Raw genomic sequence first — 23,095 nt, forward strand, 5'->3', positions numbered from 1 at the left:
TCTTCTCATAAAAACCTGAATCCTTAGAGATACCGAAATGTATGTAGCCTTTGTACATTGTCATTATTGATAGAGAGGAAAATTACACCACACTGCCGATCAAGTGTTAAATTTGTTACTCCAGTTGTAACGATGCAGTTAAACAGCTAAATTAAATTAACAAAAGTATAAACATGAAACTTCCTCAGCTGATTACATACATTTAGATGTTCTATATTATTTATTTATGAAATGTTTTATTTAAATGTGGAAATTCAGGTATGGTCTTATCAAATTTGTAAAAAACTTTATACTTTCAACAGAAATCTTTTGAATATAGCAAGGCTTAAAACAGATGATGACTGAAGCAAATCTTGGCTGACAGCTCTTACAAAATCATAATTGTCTTCATATGGGTTTGGTGGGTTCTGGTTTTGTTATTTAGCAACGTTCAAGAAAAGATATTAAATGAAATGATACGACAGACTAAGTGTCAGATATTATGCAAAACTATTTTATTTACAAAAACAAATGGCACCGTGTGACTGCACAGTAAATGCACATGCACACTCCAGACATGTCAAGGGAGTTCCCTTCGATAAAATCCTAAGTGATTCCAGTCAGACAGTGAAAGACATTTCAGGCAAGATTCACAACTAAGATTCTCACTGAGGGAGCAAATATTGCTCAAGAGGAACAACGGTTCATTACTTTTAAGGCCTTTTTAGAGGTCCGGATGAGACTGAGACCAGCAGCAAGTCATTGCAAACCAATGTTACTAGTATGAATTAAACTGGCTACAAAGCGTGTTATCATCTAGACTTCAGTACTTTGAAAGCACAGAATCAAATAGCGTCACACAGAGATGAAGGAACACAACAATTAGAAAAATGAACAGAACAAAAGTAGACACGCTTTACTCCACTCTTCACTGTTTAAACAGACATGCCTCCATATGGGCGCCTAAACCGTTGCAAAACAAAAGGCATACGTGTAGATTACACTTCTACCAAATACATACACCAATGAAATGTTTCCCGTCTACAATCTTAAGTTGTTTCACCTCAGTCATCAATAAAACAGGAAGAAGTTTCCTTTGTGGTGATGGAAAAACTGACCCCAAGCTGCATGGAGGCATGTATCCTTAAAAGTGAAAATGTTCAGTGAAAATAACAACATTAACATTTATTTGTGAGTGTGATACCGTGTTAAGAAATCAATAACTGTTTTTTTTTTGTTTGCTTTTTTTAAAGATCTTAAGAAACATTTTCAGATACTACGACTACTACTACGACTACCGGATTTATCTCAAGTATTTGGCTTGGTGCGTAACTTGTTCTTAGAGAATACATATAAAGGAAAAAAAAAAGGTAACCCAAAGGTAAACAGCAGGTAGGTATGAACTGGGTGCTGGAATGGTGACAAAACAGTAAACATAAAACCATCAACCAGCGAGTTTGCTGGCCATGATGGAAGTCTTTCTCTGTGGCAGGTCCTGAGGTGTTGGGATGTGGCCCCCTGTGATCTCGGTCTTCTCCGCCGGGGCTGATGGCAGCTGTTTATTCTTCATTTTCGCCTTGGCCATGTTGTAGTCACCAGAGTCAAAATACTTTTGCTGGACAAACAGGAAGACACGAAATAAGAAGATTGACGCTGTTAAAATGAGACACTAGTCAGGTTTAGGTCAGACGCTCACCCCTTTCTGAAGTCTTTTCCTGAGAAGGTCTGAGCCCCCTGGCTTGGCTCCAAGGTTTGGATACCTGGCCTTCAGTTTGGCCTCTTCTGCTTTTTCTGGACTGATTACTTTGTCCTCCATTTCCTGTTGAAAGAACAGCATGTATGGATGGCATATTCTCCACTCAGCCAAGTCGATGGCTGCAAAACTGAAATGTACTTAGGAATGCCTATAATATTATAAATTACAACATGTATTCTGACAGCAGTAGCTCGCATGGCTAATGATTATCATCATATTCCGAGAGGGAAACTCCACCTGGTGTTTGCACTAGCATTACCTTAATCATTAGCTACAGCATTGACGTGATGCTACCAATCCTTTTACAATGGTGGAGGATTGTAGCATTTAGTGTGTCGTCGATAAAAACCCATTTAGTTTAAAATGAACCACAGGTTGCGAATTAGCCAATTACTCGACAGACGGTAGCATCGTTGAGTACAACATTAGCTACTGGCTAACTAGCTCGGTGCTACCCGCCTGCTAATTTACCACATTCGACGTGCTAGCTGCGCCTCCCAACGAGCGTCAAATTACAGATTTAGTTTTTGTTCGGCAATATAGTTACCTGCTGTTCTTCCACAGTCCTTGTTCCTTCTACTTCTTCGGACATGTCTGTAATGAGCCCCCGCTCTGCTCGCTAAGCTCTGGATGTACTAGCCGTGGAGGATGAAAGGTAGCAGAAGCAGGATGGTGAATCGATGCCAGAGACACAGATGGGAGGAGCACTGGCACCATAAGATCAACAAAACGTTTTTTATTATCAGTACAGTAGTTTGCCTAAAATATATCTTCCTTATAACCTTTAAAAACGTGTATACATTTCTGTCATTATGCTTAGAAAGTACAACGATATGTTTATCTGGATGTATGTCAACAATATTCTTATAGAAAAATCCACTGACATATCTTTAACTGTTTATTTGGGCAGTAATAGAGAAGACGTATGTCTCACCATTTACAACTCGACAAAAATATAGTGAAAATAAATGATACCTTTAAGTGTGGCGTTACTGTTGAATTTTCGTATTTTTCAACATATGACTGAATGTTGTTAGTTATAAACAATTTACAACAAATGAGGTCACTGATCTGCTTGCATTGTACAATAGATTATTTATTGTGTCTGTGCGGGAAAGGGCAGTTAACCTTCTTCCTTCCTCCATTCTTCAGAGCAGAACTACAGAACATGAAAGTGGTTTATGGTTTGTAATACTTTTAATAAATACTGCTTCCATTATTAGCTATGACTATAAAATGGATTAAGTGCAGGACATGTTACACTTAGCTTTTTTATTGCTTACAATGGGAATGATAGGTAAAGAAAAACAGCAATAATAAAAAAAAGTACAAATACATTTAATCAACATATATATTTAATTTCACACAGAATAATGACAAAGAGGAGAAATTTTCCACAATATGTTTTTCAATTTATTGTTGTAATACATTTTACAATGCAACAAGATAAATGCTTTACAGCCTCAACTACCACAGTAAAAAAAAAAAAAAATTCATAGGGGGCAGGCGCGTAGTCAATGGCTGGTTCCTTGGAGAAACACCTTTCTTTGTTAGCTCAATGCGTTCAGTCCTTTCACAGCAATTAAAAACTGCACTACTGTGTCCATCATCTGCCATTTGGAAATTTCAATTCCAAACTACAGTACAATATAATGTAGGGTCGACTTGAATCGGAATTTCATGCCACAAAAAGAGCAGCATGAGTGAGAGTTTAATCATCCCCCATTTCCACATCCTCCTGTAACTTCTGCACCATTTTGTCTTCCATTTGTTTGGCTTTTCCTGTAAAACACACAAAATGCAAACAAAGCTCAAATCACAGGCGATCTTAAGGACACTGAATACGCAGTGTTTAAAATTTTGAATTATTTAATCAAATGCCAAAAGGAGGTTTGCATTAAAAGCTGTGTCAAGAAATTAAACTACCCAGTTCTTGCTTAAAATCTGACTAGTAACATGATAAAACTTTACCTGCATGCGGTGCTTTGATAAGGTGAATATTTTTCTTGACTTCGTTGATGGCTTCTTCTTTCTCCAACTCTTTGCCCTTCTTTAATCTATACGGTGGAGACAAAAACAGTTAAGGCAGTTAAGAAGCAGCTGTAAGACACAAAAATGACTAAAAAGAGACTTAATGTTGAAGAAAAATAAACCGCTCACCTGTTCATGATAAATCTTGCCTGTCGTTTCAGCTTTATTTCTTCCACCTTCTTCATTGCTTCCACTGCAGAAGTTACCGGTAAAACATAAACATGTTGCTCAGAAATCAAATAAACAAATGACTTTACAACAAGAGATTGCAAGAAGTGTTTTTTTTTTCATTACCTGTCTTGTCCCAAAGCACCCTGTTGTATTTAACAGGAATGTTTCTGCGTTTCTCAAACTCCAGTGAGTTATCCTGGAAGACATAGTTAGTTGAATGAGAAACGGTAAAACAAATTAACGTCTTAAATAACGCTCAGAAACAACAGGCTCACCACTGTCAACTCTTTTCCTGATGCCTTTCTGAATGCTTTGGTCCATCTGGTTTTTCTTGGGTTTCGCTTCTTCTTGAAGTTCCTGTGGCATTTTGATCTGCAGAATCTGAATGACTGAATTATATTGAAAAAGAAGCACAAATTATTTCAGTTTTTCTCAGTAGGAATATAAGTTTATTTGTACAGATGAACCTTGGTGACACAAATGAGAAATGTTATACACTAAATATTTCACACTATGTACATTTAAAGTTACAAGCTCTCAATCTTTCCACAACAATACTGTTATGCTGGCTGATGCTGTCTATTCACAAACATCAAGAAAAAAACCTCTAAAATGTCACCTTCATTATAATATTTAATTAAAATCACCACATTTCAAATACAGTTTTGCTTTGATGAACACACATGTCAAAAGAAGTAAATGACTAATTCTTTATGTCTCAAAAGCACCTTAAACGTAACACTCAATATGAACTTGCAAATAAAACCAATCCAATCAACAGTGTTTAGACTGGTAGATAATAAATTTAACAAATATATAAATAAATGCATTATTAATCGTATATGTTTAGAGGCTCATGCTTCCACATTGTAATACTAGAGGGCGCAATCACTCCACAATCCCAACCCGAGGCCCAAGATAATTAAATGTCCGGGATCTACCACAAGCTCATTCATAATAACCTTTCTTTAAAGGCCCAAGACTTCGACATTTATACATCATGAGAGTCTCTGATTGAACTCCTGGTCGTAAAATCAACTGACCGCCGAGTTATTTGCTGTTTCAGTCAGCTCTGACTCCTGTCTCGGTCCCATGTGACGGGACAAGCACGTTACGTTAGCACGTTAGCGTTAGCCGTCCACATAACAGGCCACTAGTGACAACCTAACACGAGACTCTGTTGAATTTACACAACCGTTCAGGCAGAAAGACAGCGCCATACCTTGCAGTCGTTCCGTACAAACATCACCCCATGCCCGGGGTACACCGGTCCCGAGCAGAAATAACACTTTTCGATGCGCATTTTGAAAGCGCAGCAGCTGCGTGTGGCAGCCGACAAAAACAAGACCGAGCCGTCGTTGCTTCTTCGGCTTCCTCAATCGCAGCAGCTGCAGCTCCCGTTGAAACTCTGCTGCCCCCTGCTGGATCTCACACAAGTTACACACAAGGAAGCTCATACTGACGACAGGTTCAAGTAGGATTCAATCTTGTAAAATAAATAAATTGTCTAAAGCGGGGGTGTGACACTCATTTTAGTTTGGGGGACACATACAAGTTGATCTAAAGTGGGTCGGACCAGTGAGATAACAACCTATAAGTAACGACATCCCTAGATTTTTTTCCATTTGTTTTTGCGCAAAGAAGAACAAGTAATTTACATTTAATAAACTATCTCATCTCATCTTCTACTACCGCTTATTATTATCATCACTAGGGTCACGGGGGTTGCTGGAGGCTATCCCAGTTTACACCCACATCCAGTTCATCGCAGGGCCAGCACAGAGACAAACAACACTCACACCTAGGGTCAATTTAGAATGACCAAACAACCTAACGAGCATGTGTTTTGGAGGAAGGAGGAAACCGGAGTACCAGGAAAAAAACCCACGCAGACACAGGAAGAACATGTAAACTCCAGCCAGAAAGGACGTAGCCCGACTCGAACCCAGACATTCTCACTGGGAGGCGTCAGTGCTAACCACAGAGCTGCTGTACTGCCTTAATAACTATAATTTAAATAAACTGATTTCTTAAGAAACATAAGGGAAATTTGGGCACATTGCTGTCTGCTGTTTAGTCTTGGGTCTCAGTGATGTGTTCCATCCACTTCTCTGAATAAAACAGGGGAGAAATTAGGAAAAGCTGTCATTAAATAAAAAATAAAAATAATCTGAGGACACTACAACATCTGAACACTTATTTTCAGTCAGCATATACGTGTACATTGCTCAGTCTACTCAACAAGAAAGAAACACGCACGTGTCAAAAAAATTCAAGGAAACACAAATTTTTATTTCCAACAATTTTATTATCTAGTATTCATCATCTTGAGAGTATCAAAAAAAATCTGTTGCAACATCTCAACACATAAAATAATTTGTTTTGTTACTCACTTTGGATTAAAAGACATATTTTGGTATTCAAAAGCAGGGAATATCAGAAAACCATAACTTAAATAATAACAGTTAAATCTAGACTCTAAATCTACACTTTGAAACCTGAGTGAAGTCAGCACAAATACATGTGCCCTTCCAAATGAATTCTCTACATTACTGAATTACACAAATTTGAAATTGAAACCACTGGGAACTGGGAAATGTTTTCATGCTAAAAAGAAAAAAAGGGACAATCTAAATCAGATTTTCTGTAATGTAAGTGTTATTCAGGTGACATTTCATGATGATAAAGAGACAGCAGAACAGTTTTTGACATCTCAAGCCTAAGAAATAAGAACTATGTAAAAATGCCTTTCTAGTAGTCAAACCCACCGAAATTATATCACATTTAGATGCAAAAAAATGTATATAATGTAAATGAAAACCAAAGAAAATCACTAAATAACAGGGACTTTAAGATTCTTTGGTTACTATTATTTGTATTATAAAGGTATAAAATTTGATTATGTTGCTCTTCACACACAGGGTTTCCTTTATGATAGTCAGAATCCTTAATTGTCACACCTAGACAGGAAATATCATGAAGAGAGAAAGGGGATTCTTCCCCACACAGCAACATTTGTGAAGGATGACAGATGATCCTCTAACTCTCGACATCTGTCACTGACAGGACACACTGGATCTTTGGCCTGTGTCAGTAATTTTCACCTCATTGTACCAAGGATCAACTGAATAAAAAAAAAGCTGTACCCATATGAGGAAGTAGACAACTCTTTGGATAATAGCATCGGCATCACCGCTGCGTTTAGCAATGGTCTAGAAGGCAAACGGAGCACAAGCCAATGAGGCTGGCGCTAAAGCTTTCACCAGAATAAAGCATTAATAAAATGTTCACTGAGAAAACCAGCACTCTGAAACAATTTACATCATTGGCAAGAAGAAAAATTTGGCAAATGCATCCTTTCTGTACATCCACGTCCATATTTTTGGTAGAATATCTTTTGTATTATCAAAAATTCTTTGGGTACAGTTCTTCCTGTCTTTGGATCTCAACGTATACAGTATGCAAAGCCCTTCTGATATTAAGGCCATCTTAAAGCTTTCAGTTCAGTGCATTGAAAATGCCCGAAATAGTTTGACAAACCCTAATGCACTTGTCATACACAACATACACCATTCAAAGACAAAAAAAAAGAGGAGAAACAAAAGCTCTTTCAACCGCAAACATAGAAACTAGATCATAACGCCCCAACAGAGGTAACAAGAAGAGAGTTTTGTCCCCTGAGTCTGAGATAATACTGCACAATATGTGTTTAAAAGGAGGTAGTAATGTATATAAAGAACAGAACACTGAGGTAGATAATCAGTAAAAAAAAAAGCTCCAGTGAAAAGTAATTAAATATAATGTAAATGTATCACAGTACATTTCTGACATTCTTTTTTTTTTTTTGACATTCATCATGGGTGAGCTTCGGTTTTGGACAGACAACGCCAAACACAGACAAACAGGTAGAAAGTTGTTATAAAAATGGAAATAAAATGTTATAACGAACATTCATACAAAATCCTGAGGTAAGTTCGAAGCAAATGCACATTTCCTCCCTTGCAGCAGCTGACTTCCTGGTCCCCTGTCTCTCAGTTAATAGCCAAGGGGCTCCGCTCAGGAAGCGAACGAGGTAGAAGTGGCTTAAGCTTTGGCCGCTGGATCGGTTTCAGGCCAGGAGATGTCAGGAGCTGGCTGCTTGGGACGAGTGGAGGGCAGGATGAGAGCCCTCCGAGGTGCTGCAGAGCCAGGAAGCATCAGGAGCGGAGTGTTGACAGGGGCGCCTCAAAATCTCCTCATTCTCCACTTCAAAAGACTGCTTCAGCTCGGCCACAGTGGTGCCGCTGTCTGGTCCGAAAGACTCTGGTCTGGAGCTCTGGGTGGTCGACGGGTTGCTCATCTCTTCGTTGCTTTCTTCATTTGAGTAGTGTCCGGAGTCTCCTGTCTCCTGGCTGCCCTCGCTGGTGTGAGAGCTCTCAGAGTGAAAAGGTCCATAGATGATCTCACGGGACGAAGGCGGCAGGGGAGCTGAGCCTGGATGCTCCTCGTATCTCAGAACAGTTTTTCCAGCTTCGTACAAGCTGGCTCTCATCTCAACCTAAGGAGAGAGAAAATATTAAGGTAAGATAACCTGTCAGAAAAGAAACATGAATAACCAGGATGATGTCACATCACTTACGTCACTTTTAGGGGGATTTGTGATCTCTTTCTTGAACAGCAGCCATCTCTTGCTTTGACCCTTCCTGCTAACTGGGCCGGCACTATTTATAACCACAATAGATCCACCCTGGAGCAAATGAGAAAACGTGAGAGAAAAATGAAGAATGAGAATTCTTGAATGAGAATGAGAAGACTTTTTTTATGGTTTGCTGAATGTAAAATTTGAGACAGAGCAGTTACCACAGGATCATTCTGTTTCTTTGTTCTCACCTTAGCATCTATGAAGTGATCACTTATCATCGGTATAAGAGCCTCCACGTTCTCCGTATTACCATCACTGGGCAGAGACAAAGCAGCGTGTGGACCTTCAGCGCTTCCTACAGCAATGACTTTGGGACTGGAACATTTCCTACTAGTCAAACACAAATTATAAACAAACGTCAGAAATTCACTACGTTTTCTAATATGATTAAAAATATATATCGAGTAAAATGATTACAATCCGTACCTTGGTCTGCCCTTACTGATGAGGATTAAGGCACACATAACAATACAGGCCAAGGCGATGCTCACACCAACAATGATCCCTGTCATGGACCTCTGGTCTATGTGGTAGAGACCGTCAGACACCACTGGAAGGTAAACAACAAGGTGTTTCAGGTGAGGAGTAATAAAAATGTTTATAAAACCTTTACACTCATGGTTAATACTGTGTGCAGGACTGGAAGAACATTACAAAGTGCACATTTCCCTCCACATCCCTACCTTATATATGACAATGCTAACTAAATTAAGTTAAAAAACAAAACTGACTCCCAGTGGTTTGACTTCTGCCAAAGGAAATCCACTCCAATGAAACTAAGTGGCATCACGACAGTAGAGTCCGACAGGCTTAATGTCATGGGAGGATATACGTTTAGATTTATTTTCATTTGATTATAAAGCACATCCACTTAGATAAGATGTGAGCCTCCAGCGTTCCGTGGTGCTGACCTGTTGTGTCCAGGATGCTGTCAGAGTGCCTCGGGTTCTTGCTGCGGAGGTTCCCACGCCTCAGCGCCAGCTCCACGATGCCGGAGAAAGGCCCGTCACCTACGACGTTGGAGGCAGATATCTTCACCAGGTAGACGTTCCCAGGCTCCAGCTTCTCCAACAGTGCCATCGTATGACTCCCTGTGAATGGCGGCAGAATCACACAGTATGGATTAGAAGTTTAGACAATGATGCATTATTGACTGTACACAGAATGTATATTTTCAGCTCCTTATGACTGAAGCTGCAGAGTTCAAGAGATACGCAGCCCTTTATAACCAGTTGTAGGCACAGCTAAAATATTGAAAAGTATTGATGTTGAGCAACATTCAACATAGTAATCTAAATCTTTTATTTCAAATATGTGCAACAGTAGAGTGTTTGAAAAAAGATAAGATATTATATAAAAAATGATGATTAACCAAATGTTTTGCGACCCCCTGCAGTACCTCCGCCAGTTGAAGACCTAAAAATAGAGGGAGCTGTTGATTCAACTGTGTTTTCATTTTGGAGGTTTGTGGTTTGTAGTACTATTGAATTGTATTGTGTTGTACTGATGTATGTTTCTATTATTTTGACAGTTTAGTCGGAGGGCTAGGCTAAATGACAGAAACACTAGTGTTTAATTCAAGACAATTTAACAGCACCACAATCCATATCCTTCAAAATGATCATAGAATTGAATAATACTTTTCTTATGCCGTTTCAACGTAAACTGAACATTACAATAGTCATGAGGGGGAATGTAGTGCAAAACTGATATACTGTATGTATTCGTTTGTAAATAATGAACTGTGAGTAGACACAGTACAATGATCTTTCTAAAATGACAAGTAAAATTCCTCCAAAATACTTCTGCATCACTGATTTTACAGAACATGTGATAAAGTGAATTACTCACCCTCCCTTTGTATTCTTTGCCAGTGTCCAGCCATCCAGGCTTTCTGAGAAGCATACAGGATGTTGTAGTGTGTAATTGCCACATTGGGTTCCGTGGGTTCCCTCCAGGACACCAGAGCCGTGTCGTCCTCGATCAGAGTTAATCGCACTCCTGCAGGTGGCTGGCTGGGTGCTGAACATGGAGCAAATATGTTCATCATCAACAACTCTTACTGAGAACTTTATTTAGAAATATTGAGTCCGAAGGTAATGGCTAAATGATGCTACACTAATGTCCAGTTTGTTACCTGCTTGTGGGGTCTGATGGTAAACAACAGAACTCCAGGGACTGGACATCTGGTCCACATGGAGACGCACCACAAACTCATAGCGAGTGTTCGGAAGCAAATTCTGAACCGTCACACTCTGCTTGTTACTGTGAAGAAACAACATTGACACAATATAAGCATTTGGGAGGTAACAATGCAGAATACATCACTGGCAAATAGGTAATGTAATATAATGAATGATTTAATTCTTTGCAGGGTTCTTACATTTGTAGGTAGCGTATAGCAGAAGCATTGTGTGTGCCCACTGGTGTACAGCGGACCGTAAAGCTAACAGCCTTTCCAGAGGGGAAAGAAGGACGACTCCAACGCAGAGACACTGCAGATGAATTGCTGGTTAAGACGGTCACTTGCTGTGGAGGTGGAGGGGGAGCTGCCATTTGGTCTCTAGCCGCTGAATGATGGAAAAAAAAAATAAAAAATCATATGTTTGCCCAATTTAATCAAAGGTACCATTCTGCAGCTCAGTGTACTTACACACACATCCTGGAGTGCTAATAGTGTGGTCGGTCTGGTAGCCATCTCCAACTTTACTGACAGCCAGGATCTTAACATGATACTTTCTTCTTGGGTCTGGAACACAAATAATCAGTCCTCAGCCACGTGTATTCATTTTGTTGAAATAATAAGTCACTGTTGCCAAACTGACTTTTCAATAACTGAAAAGACGAGGTTATGCCCAGTGATACCAAATCGCCCTGAAATCACAAATGGCGGATAACAAATAGAGCAGGATCTATTGAAAAACAGCCAGACACACGGACAATTAGCTGAAGGAGGGGAAGGTTGCAGGTCATAACTGGCCATCCCCCATGCAAGGACAATACATGGTCTCCTGAGTCACCCCGGCCTCTCATTTATCATGCGTTGTCATGTGTAAGGAGCATGAGAAAGATCAACCAGCCCCAAAGCCCCAGTAAATGTGGTGACATAATCAATAAGTCTTATGAAAACTGTCACACAATTATGCAGCTCCCCTTTTTCCTTCTACAGACCTGGTTACATTTTTACAACTATAATAGCCTGATTGCACTTGGAACATAATACATATAAAACAGTGATTTTGTGGGGAATAGCAAAAGTGGATGAAGTGAAATGTTCACTCTGGACATAGGAAATAGAGCGTATGTGAGAGATACAAGGCTGCAGCAAGCACTGGCTTTAAGAATCACAAATCTGAAAGCTCTGAAGTAGGCTGGGAACGTTTGAAAATACGCAGTAACAATTTGTGGTTTAACATAAAACACTACCATGGCCTCAGCCCCTAAATCAGGATGAGTTTAGAGAGCGTTAAGATTTGTTTTATGCCTGCGGTGTGAAAGGTCAGCCTTTGAGTATTGACCAGTGGAGGCGGTGGGTCCGGGTCTGTTGTGGGGGCTGGGCCAGGGCCACTGTTCAGCTGCTGGGATCCTAGGCCCATGGGACTGGGGCGGGAGCTTGACTGGGGTCACAGGTCAGGCCAGGATAGAACAGAAGGAATCTGGGTGCAGGACTCTGGGACGGGAGGAGCGCCCCTTTTGTTTCCCCCTTTCAGGCTTTTCCTGCTGCAGTTGTGTTATAGCCTTAAACTTGGAGCAGGGCATAGACAAGCCAGGCTTCAAAACTAAAGGTGGTGGTGATAAGTTCAGGGACATTATGGAATATGAAACCAATCAAAGTGACTTGATTGTAACAGAGGATCCTGTTGTGTTTAAAATCGCTATAATGCAATTACTAAAGATATAAATCAGAAACCGTTGCTAACAATCAGTCCATGGTGTGAAGAAGACAAGTGAATTTCAACTCATTTGGTGTGAGCTGAGTAGGATTCAAACAGTAAAGTTGGCCCTGTCTCATATTGCATATAGATGGCTGCAGGTTATTTACATGTACAGCCCAGATGACCATTGGGGGCAGGGTCCTAATACAAGACTGCTGTCACACGGTTTAAGGTCAGCGGCTCGGTCCAGCTCTGGCCAGTCCCAGGGGTTTTTGTTTGTGTGCTCTAGTGTCCGGCTAAAGGGTGGGGGTAGCGGCCATGGTCATATAGGGCAGGTCTGGCCCAGGCCACAACACAATGGCGTGGCATAATTATGCAAGTCTCAGGATGGGAAAGGGTGGTGGGAGGGACATCTGGACTCTAACCTCTAACCTTGGGAGCCTGATCTCACACAATACCACAGCCAGACTGGAGAGGGCTGCTGGTTAGACAAGAGGGGTCAGCACATATTGATCAGGACAGAGGGTGGAAATGCAAATACAGCATCCAACTGCCCACTGGATTAATTTGGGCCATGCAATAAAGGTCCATCCGTGTGATTACAGATTGATCACTATCAGCTGTCCATGCACAAAACCACTAGTCTAGTAATGGAAATGCACTAAAACAGTCAAACATAAGCTTTTTGTTTTCATTTGCTCTACTATCCTGTCATCACTCACCAAGGCCACTGATGGTGTAGCTACGTGCTTCAGCCTGCAGCTGGATGTTGGGCTGCTCTGGTTGACCTTCCTCATGGTAACAGAGCCGGTAACCTTGAACAGCCACAGATTCTGGGGAGGTTTGCCAGCGGGCCACAATGGAGGTGCAGTTAAGTGGCTCAAGTTGTAGAATAGGGGCTAAAGGCACTATGGAGAAGCAGAGAGAGAGCAGGCGTGGGATCAGTGAACATGCATATTTACAATACTGCTGAGCACAGAAGAGGACAAGAAAACAACAGGACAATGTGTGTAGCAAAAGTATGGATCGATTGAATTCACTTCAAATTCTGTTTTCGTTGTAGCAACGTTTACCACCTTTTACTCTTATGAAAAATGTGTAATACTCTCTGTAATGCTTCCCTACACCCACAACTACAGCTCTGTTACTAAACCCTTTAAACAAGAAATTCAGCTTTGGTGGACAAACAACCCCCAACACACCAGGCCATGAAAATAGGCTATTCTTTCCCCCCATAGACGCCTGAGGCCCTCTCTTTATGACCCGTGACTGGGGCCACTCTAACATCACTGACAGCGAAGGGCAAAGGTTCCTGGGTAACCAACACAAAGACTGGGGGACAATGCTACAAGAGCAAACTCTGGTCATATGCTCGCCACTCGGCGTGAATCCTCTTATTATTCCGATGGCAGCAAAACAGAGATGTGACAAAAGCAAAAACACAGCCAGACGCAGGTTTTAGCACTGTGTGATTCCGTTACTCTACTGTGTGGGTTACTTATCCTACTGAAGATGGCACTTCTAAAGAATGAATTTAATCACACAAAAAACAGGCTTCAGAAGAAACTACAAAACAAGGAGAACAAAGCGGGTATAAATATAAAAACAAACCATGTCCAGAGACGGCTTAGAAAATAATAATGTACAGCTTCCTTTCACAAGCATCACAGCATCATTTCTTTTTCACACTTTGACAGGTTTACCTTTGTGGCTGGAGGTCTTAGGTGTGCGGTGTGAGGTCCATGCTGAGGGCTCGCACCAACCTACACGCGTGGCCGCCGCCATGCGGAGCAGGTAGATGGTGTCGGGCTGCAGACCCTCCAGGAGATATTCGGTGCTGTTTTGTAACAGCTCCACAGATACGACAGTGCTGTCTGAAGCTGTGCGATAGGAGAGTCTGTACGCAGACAACTGACCACGGCTCACCTTTGCCGGCAGTGGCTGCCAGCTCACCTGGATGTCGGTCGCACTCTGGCTGGTCAGACTTAGCTCTGGAGTACGCAGGGGCACTGCAGAAGAACATCACAAACACAGCTAATGTGACATCCATGCAGCATTGTCTTTCTTTTACAAACAAGTAAGAACTAAACTGATCTGCGCCATTCGTTATTTACGAAAATCAACCATAGAATATACAACAGCAGGACCAAGCTTATCTCTACTCAAAATGTGCTCTGCACTCATGACACTTGCATGCGTGTTAGCTTAACTACCAGAGTGATTTATTGCAAGGAATGCTGGAAGTCTCAGTGCTTTATGCTTACCGTCCTCCAGGGTATGTTGACTGACTTGGTCTGACATACGACTGGCTCCCATTGGCATATAAGCCACGACGTAAAAGCTGTAGTTTCGAGCTGGCTCAAGGTCATCGATGATATAACTGGTTGTGTCGTTGCCGATGACAACCTGGTATTCTTCATTGTTTAGACCTAATACCCAACAGATCATAAAGTAGGTTAGGAAACAGGGTTATCCGAAGAATAAGAGATGCTTGCAGCCTCGAAATGCCACTCATCTTTTCTCTAAACATGTGTAATGCAAGGCACGGACACACAACTGCTTCCAAACCACTGAAAGCAAACCTATTTATAAGACTTAATAGAGATGGTGGACTGTCAATTTAATGGTTAAAGTGAGATATCTTCTTACTTTATTGGTTTGTGAGACTGTGAGACTTTTTAAAAGCAACCCTGTCCCTTTAACTGCAAGCAGAATGAGCCGGGGAGTGGACAATGGGCTGGCTAAGCCTGTTGTTATTTAAGTGAAGTTGCCATTCTGAGCCCTCCTTGACCTCTGCTCTGCAGCAGCAGATGGCCTTCAGCGAGGAAAGTTGATCACATGTGAGAGAGTGGTGTGGCTTTTTGTGGGTGCCTGTCATCCTGCCTGTTTTCACACTTTCATCCCTCCAAGTTCAGGCAAGTTCACGACTCATTTTAACTGATAAGAAAAAACAAATACATTTTCTTGGTCTTACCTTCTGCCTTCATGTAATGGATAGAGTAGGCGATGACTTTGTCTGCATTGTAGAGTGGTCTCTCCCAGGCCAGTAAGATCGCAGAGCTTGAGATGGTCTCAGCATGGATATTTCTCGGTGCACTTGGCCGGTCCTCGGACATGACCACAATGAGTCGAGCCAAGGACAGCACAGAGCCCTGTTCGCTCTCTGCTATGCACTGATAGATGGCATCATCCTCAGGGATGATCTGGGTAATCACCAATTTACTGTGACACAATTAAAAAAAACAAGAAAACTCAGTTTTCATTTCACTTCATTTAGGCTACGTTTATGGTACTTAGCTATGTTTGGTTGGTCATTCAGTACCTGTTGTACATTTTGATCCTCCCATTTAAATGAACCTCTTCGCCATTCTTTAGCCAGCTGATGCGTGGCGGGGGCACTCCCTCTGCTTGGCACATAAATCGGGCAGTGCCTGCTCTTGGACGGGTTTGACTCTCAGGCCTTTCAACAATGTTGGGTGGCACTGAAACAGGTATATTAAAGAAAAAAAAACAATTAAAGCACAGTCTAATAGCTAGCCACTCTGTATTGACCCAGAGAAAGCAAGCTGTGGGGCACCTGAGACGCCTGCTGTGGATGGATATTAAACAGAAGAGTTTGCAGTACCTTGAACCGTGAGGTTGGCTGCAGCAGTGGTGTGGTTGCGGGTTCCAGGTGTGGTGGCCCTGCAGAGGTAGATTCCACTGTGCTTGGAGCTGACATCAGTAATAACCAGGTTCCCATTGCCCAGCACTTTGGCCTTGTAAACATCAATGGGTTTACTGTCAGCACGGCTCCAGGAGATGATGGGCCAGGGATTGCCTGTGGCCACACACTCCAGCACCACAGTTTGATGAAGGGAAACTGTTACATTCTGAGGTCCAGCGATGATTCTGGGCCTCTGGCGGGGTTTAGGGCGCTTATCTTTACAAAAAAACAAATGGAAAAAGAGACATTCAGAGGCATATTCCATATGCATCATGATGGGTTAATGCTCACTGCTAAACTCAAGTTACTTTACCTTGGTTGACTGTTAGCGTGGCCTCTCTACTCTTTAAACGGCTGCCGATGTTAGTTGCCACACATCGATACTGTCCAGCATCTTCCAACTCTACATTGTGAATCTGAAGAACTCCATTGGGCAAAACTGTTATTCTGCAAACATTCAAAGGTAACATAAGGGTCGCGCACGAGGGTATATTCACACAGCTCAGAATTTGTACCAGGGGACTACTGTATCTATGTCGCTGCAAGTACCTGTCTGTCTGTAGTGGCAATGTGCTTTGGTTGAGCTCCCAAGTGATGGAGGCAGGAGGGCTGGAGGTGACTGCGCAGGAAAAACGTGCCACAGAACCTTCAGTCACCACCATAGGCACAGGATGCAAAACAAACTCCGAGATACCTGTGAAAAGAATAAAGAATAATTTTAATTAAAATCTACCTCATCAGTTTATTACAAAATCAATGCGTATGACTCTAGTACTGGGTAAGTAAACTATTCTCCTTGGCTTTAGCTCAATCATTATATGTTCTGCATGCAAAGCCCTGACTTTGATGGATTATATGAAATTGATCTCTGTAAGACACCATGATCTTGCTTTTATGCAGATGAGCTATGAGGTCCCATTCTGACCAGCTGGTTCAATCAATGGATCAATTGAAGAATGACACTGAATGATGCATTATTATGGATAAAAACTAATCAATACACTTTGCATTAAAAGGACTGCAAGCAACATCAGAAATAGAACAGGCAGAACACCGTTAAACAATAAGGGTAAACATCATTCTTTACACGCAGGAAAAATGTACAGTTTAGTTTCATGCTGTGCAAATTTCACAATTATCTTTGTGGAAATGTTCTTCTTCAGTCATGCTATGTAGAAACTAAATAGGTTTGTAGATATACTTTTTAAAAGACTTTAACATGACAGCTGTGTACAATTTGCTCAGTCATATTTACTTCTGTGAACATTCAAAAGGTCTTTCAATAATCACGACAAATAAACAAGCGCCCCATCTGCATTATAACTGAAGCACACTCTGTAAGAGTGTGACCAATGACCTTCATTCATTAAGGTGATAACTCTCCCCCTTCCCCCTCACTCACAGGAAGGAAGTCAATATCATGTTAAAGAAAATCAATACCGTGTTCTCTCACTGAGAGTCCGCATTTAAATCCTGAGCTTCGGGAGACCAATATCAAGGGCAATTCTTTAATTGTCATCACCATTACATGGACAAACTGATCACCCTGCTTATATGAACTGATTCGAGGTTTAACCTAAACTAAGCCCGAAGACAATTCTCCTCTGAAAATCACTTCCTCTGAAATTGTAAAATGTTTTGTTTTGGAAAACTAAATTCCTGGCAAAATACACTTGTTTTCCAAAGATTTCATGAGGTGCGGCACTGGTCACCTCTGCTGTCTACAGAAAACATGGCTGACGACTGATGAGTGCCATAAAATTATACAGTGCCTGATAAGTAGTCGAAAACAAATATGTGAATGACTGTGTGGATTAGTGATGTAGATGGTGGGTTTGGCCTATCTGCTAATATGGTTACTTCTGTTGTAAAGAACAGATCAATGCCTAGGTCACACAGCACAAAGGTTTCTCTATAGAGGTCATAGTTTGCTGCAAACCCCCCTGTCCATTCAATTTTACCCCAAACCGAGAGCCAGATCGAAGTGAGTTTACTGTTAGAGCACAAAAGAGAACCGGGTTATTCCTATGTTGTTGTTTTTTATATCCTCTATCCAAATGACAAAGTAATAATAAAGTATAGCCACAAAGCATGTATCTCCATGTTTTGTGATTATTATTGACAGCAACCTGTCAAGTGTTTGAATCCAGAAGGTAGTCTAATGATGACAACACCGAGGACAATACTTTCTGGATGTAAACATGTTTCGAAAGCACCATCAAACCTGATACTGTGGAGTATTAGGCCTGTTCACTCACATGACAAACTGGCCTTTCTTTAACAAAAGCGCTCTGCTTGACAGGGCAACAGAGGGCCTGATGCAGTGAAAGGGATTGTGGGCTGGGAGAAAGAACAGCAGGGCAGCCCAGCCAGAGCAGAGCCTGTGAGATCACAAAGCCTTCCCTCCGCAGACCCCTGACCTCAGGACCTCTGGGCAGAAGGGGAGCACACAGGAGTCCCATCCTCCACTCCCCGCCTACAGCTGACCGAAAACCTTTAACCCTTTCATTCACAAAGGCTGGACGCAAGGCCAAACTTGACTTTTGGGTGATTTTTGCGTGGTGAACTTAAACTTCAACTGAAAATGTTAAATTGATCATTTACAAAAAAAAAAAAAAAAAAAAAAAAAGATTGTGTATAAATACCATTTTAAATGCAGAATAAGTATTTGCATTTTAAATGTATTTTCTGCTGGCGTCTCTATATTTCAATTGATTTTGTTGCATCATGTTGCATTTTTGTGTTGAATCTCAAGGCAAATTGCAAAATCTCTGTCCAGTGTCAGTGTGAAAGTCAGGGTATTGCAAAAGGCCTCACTAGTTTCCATGACACCAGTCATAGGATATCCTTTCTAAGACCTGTGAAAAGTGTCCATGGTAGACCAGGCCCACTGAATAGACACAGCTGTCCTGTCCACTGATATGTGGACAAACAAATGCCCTGAAATCTAGCCTTTTCTTTTGGGGCGGTCAGGGGTACTCCAAACAAAGGCTAAAAGGCAAATGGCCTTTCAGAGATTCCTCTGTGTAGCAGACCATTCGGCAAGTACACAGAGCCGTAGTCTGCAGTGTCAATGCCAAACATTTAAAGTCAGGATTACTTCTAACTTTTTTTGCCCATGTTTTCAAAGTGCACATACAAACGTGCAAGTCGTACCTTCCCTCAAAACAGAGAAATCACGGTGAACTTATTAAACAATTTACTGACTGCCTATTTATGGAGCATTTATGAGGTTTTAGATTGACTCTCCATCTATCTTTAACTGCCTCTTAAAACGGTCCTTTAACTGGACTGAGAGCTTTAAACTCGAGTGTGGTCAACTTCCAACAACATGGAAAGGCTTTCCAGACTGACAGAGGTTTTTCTCAGTAAAGAAAAAAAAAAGAGAGAGGGTTGGTGTGCATGGTGTTCATGAACCTGCCATGCTGGTGCTTGCTTGTTGACAATACCACAAAGTGGACATGACCAGCGAGTTCAACCAATTTTCAGTCAATCTGAGCGACACTCGGAGCTCCATACTCACTTGCGATAGTCAGACGTGATCTTTGGCTCAAGATAGCTCCATATTTGTTCTGGGAGAGGCACTGGTAGAATCCTTCATCTGAATCCTCCTTGGTATGTTTTATCTTTGGTATGTACAAGGAGCCGTTTGGCAGAAAGTGTATGTGCTCACTCTCTGCCAGCTTAACTCCATTTTTCAGCCACTTGATGGTGACTGGAGGCAACCCATGAGCCTGACAGTCCAAGACTGCAGAATCCTTTGGTAGTACAGTAACATCACTGGGCTCTGTGATGAAGGACAACTCACTAAAACATAAAACCCCTAAAGGAAAAGAACGGGAACATCAGTAAAGAGATTCAGAGTAACAGAGTAACAGAGCACAGCAGCATAACAGTTACTAATATGAACAGAGATGAAAACTATAAACTATAAAAGATCACGAACAAACAAACAAAAAAAAGACAGAAAAGAAAGTATGTCCTGACATGTATGTAAATTTGTTAAAAATATACAATACATGTCTCAGAAATAGTGATGCTGTGGTAATTTAAAATGTGCGGTTACAAATTAAGCTGGATGTGAGCGTCACTTCCAAACGACTTCAACTTCAAACATGTCAAGATAAACTTAAGCAATTTCATTTGTCAATCACTGCAGGTAAAACAACATCGTCTTTAAGGAAAATAATAACTGTTTCACAAAGGAAAAGTAGCTAACACCATAGAGGCAGTTGTTAAAGAGTCTCTACGGACACCGCAGAGGAGCACACTGAAAACGATAACGAAAAAACAAAACAACAAAAACAAAAAAACACGACACTTACCTGACAAAGGAAGAAACAAAACAAAAAGCAGCCAGAGCTGGCCGTTTTTCATCTTAAAATGAGCCATTTATCCAGAAAGCTATGTCATTTTCCCCCTCACAGTGAAGCTCCGCTGTCCTGCGTGCTCTCCGTAGATCCCCAATATCTCTTCTGCCTGCAGCGGCGCTGCAGCGGCTCTACTGGGGGCCCCGCGGGGCTCACCCCGCCCTCACACGCATGCGCAGACATCACAGGCCAGGGGCCAAGTGCGTGTCAAAAAAAGTGGGGTCCAGGGACCGCAGGGGACCACGGGAGGATCTCTCACTATGCTTTTACAGTGTTTGTATTTATTCTGCCTTCGGGAATGTGAAACCGGTGGTCAGTCATCATCATCCTGCAACGTCCTCACATGGGGATGAAAATAGCCTCCGTGAGGTTTATGTATTTATGGGTGTCATATAACAATAATAGTGTCTGTGAGTGCTAATAATGTGCATGTATTCAGATTTGGTTACCTCACATGAATTCAGAGCACTTTTGAAAGTACACAGAGATTTACAGGAGCACGTTCAAAGTGGCCTGGCTTATCTGGCTTTGTTTACTTGGAAGTACCGTTTGGCCTCTTGTGTTTATGACAAGTCGTGTTGATATTTTTTTGTGGCGTGGGTGAGAACTGTCTTGTCGTAGTGTTTTATTTTAGTTTTTTGTTCTTCTCTCAGCTCAGTCTGTCTAAAGATATCTTTAATCCCAATGAGACTTTCTGAATAAACAAAGCTTACTTTGTAAGTGTTTCACTTACACACTTTGCAATCTAGGTCTTGGCACTGGATGGCAGCACCTGGAAGTTGTTTAGTGTGTTTTCTGATTCATGCTTCTTTTAATTGCTTGTGTTTGCACTGTGTTTGACAAATATTGCCATTGTGTTGCTGTATTTATTATTTTTTTGTGGGTTCTGCCTACTCTGCATAGGAGACATGTATGTATGTGTCCCTCTATCTTGACTTTCTTTTAGATTATTATCATATCACATAAGTTAAATTTAATTTCATACATCAAACTCCGATCAGGCTCACTGATGTGATGTCATATACCCCTCAAACTGATCAACCACACTTAGTGAGATGTCTATTTCATATATCAGATGCTTTGGACAACAAAATAACATGAACGTTGTGAATTATCAGTAACCAAGTGGCAATAGGGTCACAGTGAACAGCATCTGTTCCTACCACAGAACCTGGTAATTATGAGGAGATATTGATGGCTTCAAGTCAGCTGCTTAATGAATTCAGGTATTGATCCAGCGACCGTGCCTTTTGACAATGACCCTCTCGTCTCCCAGCCCTCATTCAATAGCAGCACAATGGGCTCCGGTGGTGAGATCAGCCACGTTGTATCAGCGAAGCACCAATCCGCACCAATCCATCGGTACAGGTAAATAAAGTCGCCACATTCAGGCCGAATTTTGTCGAGTTTCACAAAGCGTAGACTTTAATTCTCAACTATAACCTATAGGTTGTGGAATGATTCTAAGGGTTTAGGGCCTCAAACACACATCTCCACACTTCAATATCCAATCAAATGAGGAGAGCACAGCGTAATTATGTATTGATTAAAGCTAACTATTGATTTAATCATCTAAAGCCTTATAGTTATAACTCAAGGCTCAAAACCAGTTGTCAGGGTAATAGCATCTGGTAATGTGTTAACTCGGTAGATTAGATTTTGAGATTATTTCACTAAAGATTTTAGGCGTAAAAAATAAACTTCTACACTTATCTTTCAATGCAGTTTTCTCTATTAGGGCCTTTATTCATTAATTCATTATAACAATGATGGATATCCTTCATTCATTCATTATGATGTTATTAACCAGTTTACTAATAAGGGATGTTACTGTGTGCAGGCAAAAGTTGTTGGTTTACGTCAGTTCAATGCAATGAAACAAAAATGCTTTTTTTTTTTTTTTAACATACTCAAAGCCCATAGCAGGTAATTTTATTTGTTCCTGTGATCTGTACAAAAGTCAGTCCATCTGTGTTGTCCTCTCATTTTGCCTACGATTTCAGATTTATGTAGGTATTGACATGTATGAAAATGAAATGCGTTCCCTGAAATCTGTCGACTCACGTTGTCAGATGTTGTGTTGTGGAGGTGGAGGTGGAGGTAGCCACTGGACACCACATGGCCGAAGGTCAGGCTGTTTTGGCCACGATCAATAGGGTTAAGGTCATTAACATGTTATGAATATTGCGAGGCCATGGGAAAGCAGAGCGAGGGACTAGTGATCCGGGCTCTGATTGGCTGGAGCTCGTCACCGGGAGAGGCCACCCCCCACTGACCCCCGAGGTCACGTGAAGAGCTGATGACCTCTAACCTCGTGCCTCAGAAGGGTGATGGACAGATTTTGACTTTGCATAAACTTGACTGCTAAAATATTAAAAGTGTGCCGTTTGGCCAAATGCAAACAAACAATAACATTACAACATTTGGGATAAATCAATAAATAGTGCCGAGACAAATAAAGTTTCCTTATACTGAAGACAGAACCTAGATTTCTTTCTTAAAATATTGTAATTACCGGGTGAAATA

At 41.3% G+C, this 23,095-nt stretch overlaps 3 protein-coding genes across 4 annotated transcripts; all 3 read right to left on the reverse strand.

Moving 5' to 3' along the window:
* Nucleotides 1–477: 477 nt before the first annotated feature.
* Nucleotides 478–2,436, reverse strand: arpp19b (cAMP-regulated phosphoprotein 19b). Its single transcript, XM_047596076.1, has 3 exons — nucleotides 2,283–2,436; nucleotides 1,676–1,798; nucleotides 478–1,594 (listed from the first exon to the last, which is right to left on the reverse strand). The coding sequence occupies exons 1-3, from the start codon at nucleotides 2,325–2,327 to the stop codon at nucleotides 1,424–1,426; spliced, it is 339 nt and encodes a 112-aa protein (XP_047452032.1). The 5' UTR covers nucleotides 2,328–2,436; the 3' UTR covers nucleotides 478–1,423.
* A 686-nt stretch (nucleotides 2,437–3,122) lies between these two features.
* Nucleotides 3,123–5,327, reverse strand: rsl24d1 (ribosomal L24 domain containing 1). The gene is made up of 6 exons (XM_047596075.1): nucleotides 5,160–5,327; nucleotides 4,213–4,326; nucleotides 4,061–4,133; nucleotides 3,896–3,959; nucleotides 3,707–3,792; nucleotides 3,123–3,517 (listed from the first exon to the last, which is right to left on the reverse strand). The coding sequence occupies exons 1-6, from the start codon at nucleotides 5,238–5,240 to the stop codon at nucleotides 3,447–3,449; spliced, it is 489 nt and encodes a 162-aa protein (XP_047452031.1). The 5' UTR covers nucleotides 5,241–5,327; the 3' UTR covers nucleotides 3,123–3,446.
* Nucleotides 5,328–6,208: 881 nt separating this feature from the next.
* LOC125014709 (protogenin B-like) lies at nucleotides 6,209–20,673 on the reverse strand. Of its 2 annotated transcripts, none has more exons than XM_047596006.1 (19): nucleotides 20,525–20,673; nucleotides 19,723–20,022; nucleotides 16,749–16,893; nucleotides 16,513–16,646; nucleotides 16,119–16,415; nucleotides 15,816–15,975; nucleotides 15,468–15,715; nucleotides 14,758–14,922; nucleotides 14,197–14,502; nucleotides 13,216–13,401; nucleotides 11,272–11,367; nucleotides 11,002–11,188; nucleotides 10,756–10,883; nucleotides 10,470–10,640; nucleotides 9,530–9,709; nucleotides 9,045–9,168; nucleotides 8,807–8,945; nucleotides 8,556–8,663; nucleotides 6,209–8,474 (listed from the first exon to the last, which is right to left on the reverse strand). In XM_047596006.1, exons 1-19 carry the CDS (start codon nucleotides 20,589–20,591, stop codon nucleotides 8,061–8,063), a joined length of 3,555 nt encoding a protein of 1,184 aa, XP_047451962.1. In that variant the 5' UTR covers nucleotides 20,592–20,673; the 3' UTR covers nucleotides 6,209–8,060. The 2 variants fall into 2 exon arrangements, with proteins under 2 accessions (XP_047451962.1, XP_047451961.1); XM_047596005.1 differs by having other exon boundaries at nucleotides 8,807–8,948.
* Between the last annotated feature and the right edge of the window lie 2,422 nt (nucleotides 20,674–23,095).

The sequence above is a fragment of the Mugil cephalus genome, chromosome 10, assembly GCF_022458985.1.
Source record: "Mugil cephalus isolate CIBA_MC_2020 chromosome 10, CIBA_Mcephalus_1.1, whole genome shotgun sequence".
Lineage (NCBI taxonomy): Eukaryota > Metazoa > Chordata > Actinopteri > Mugiliformes > Mugilidae > Mugil > Mugil cephalus.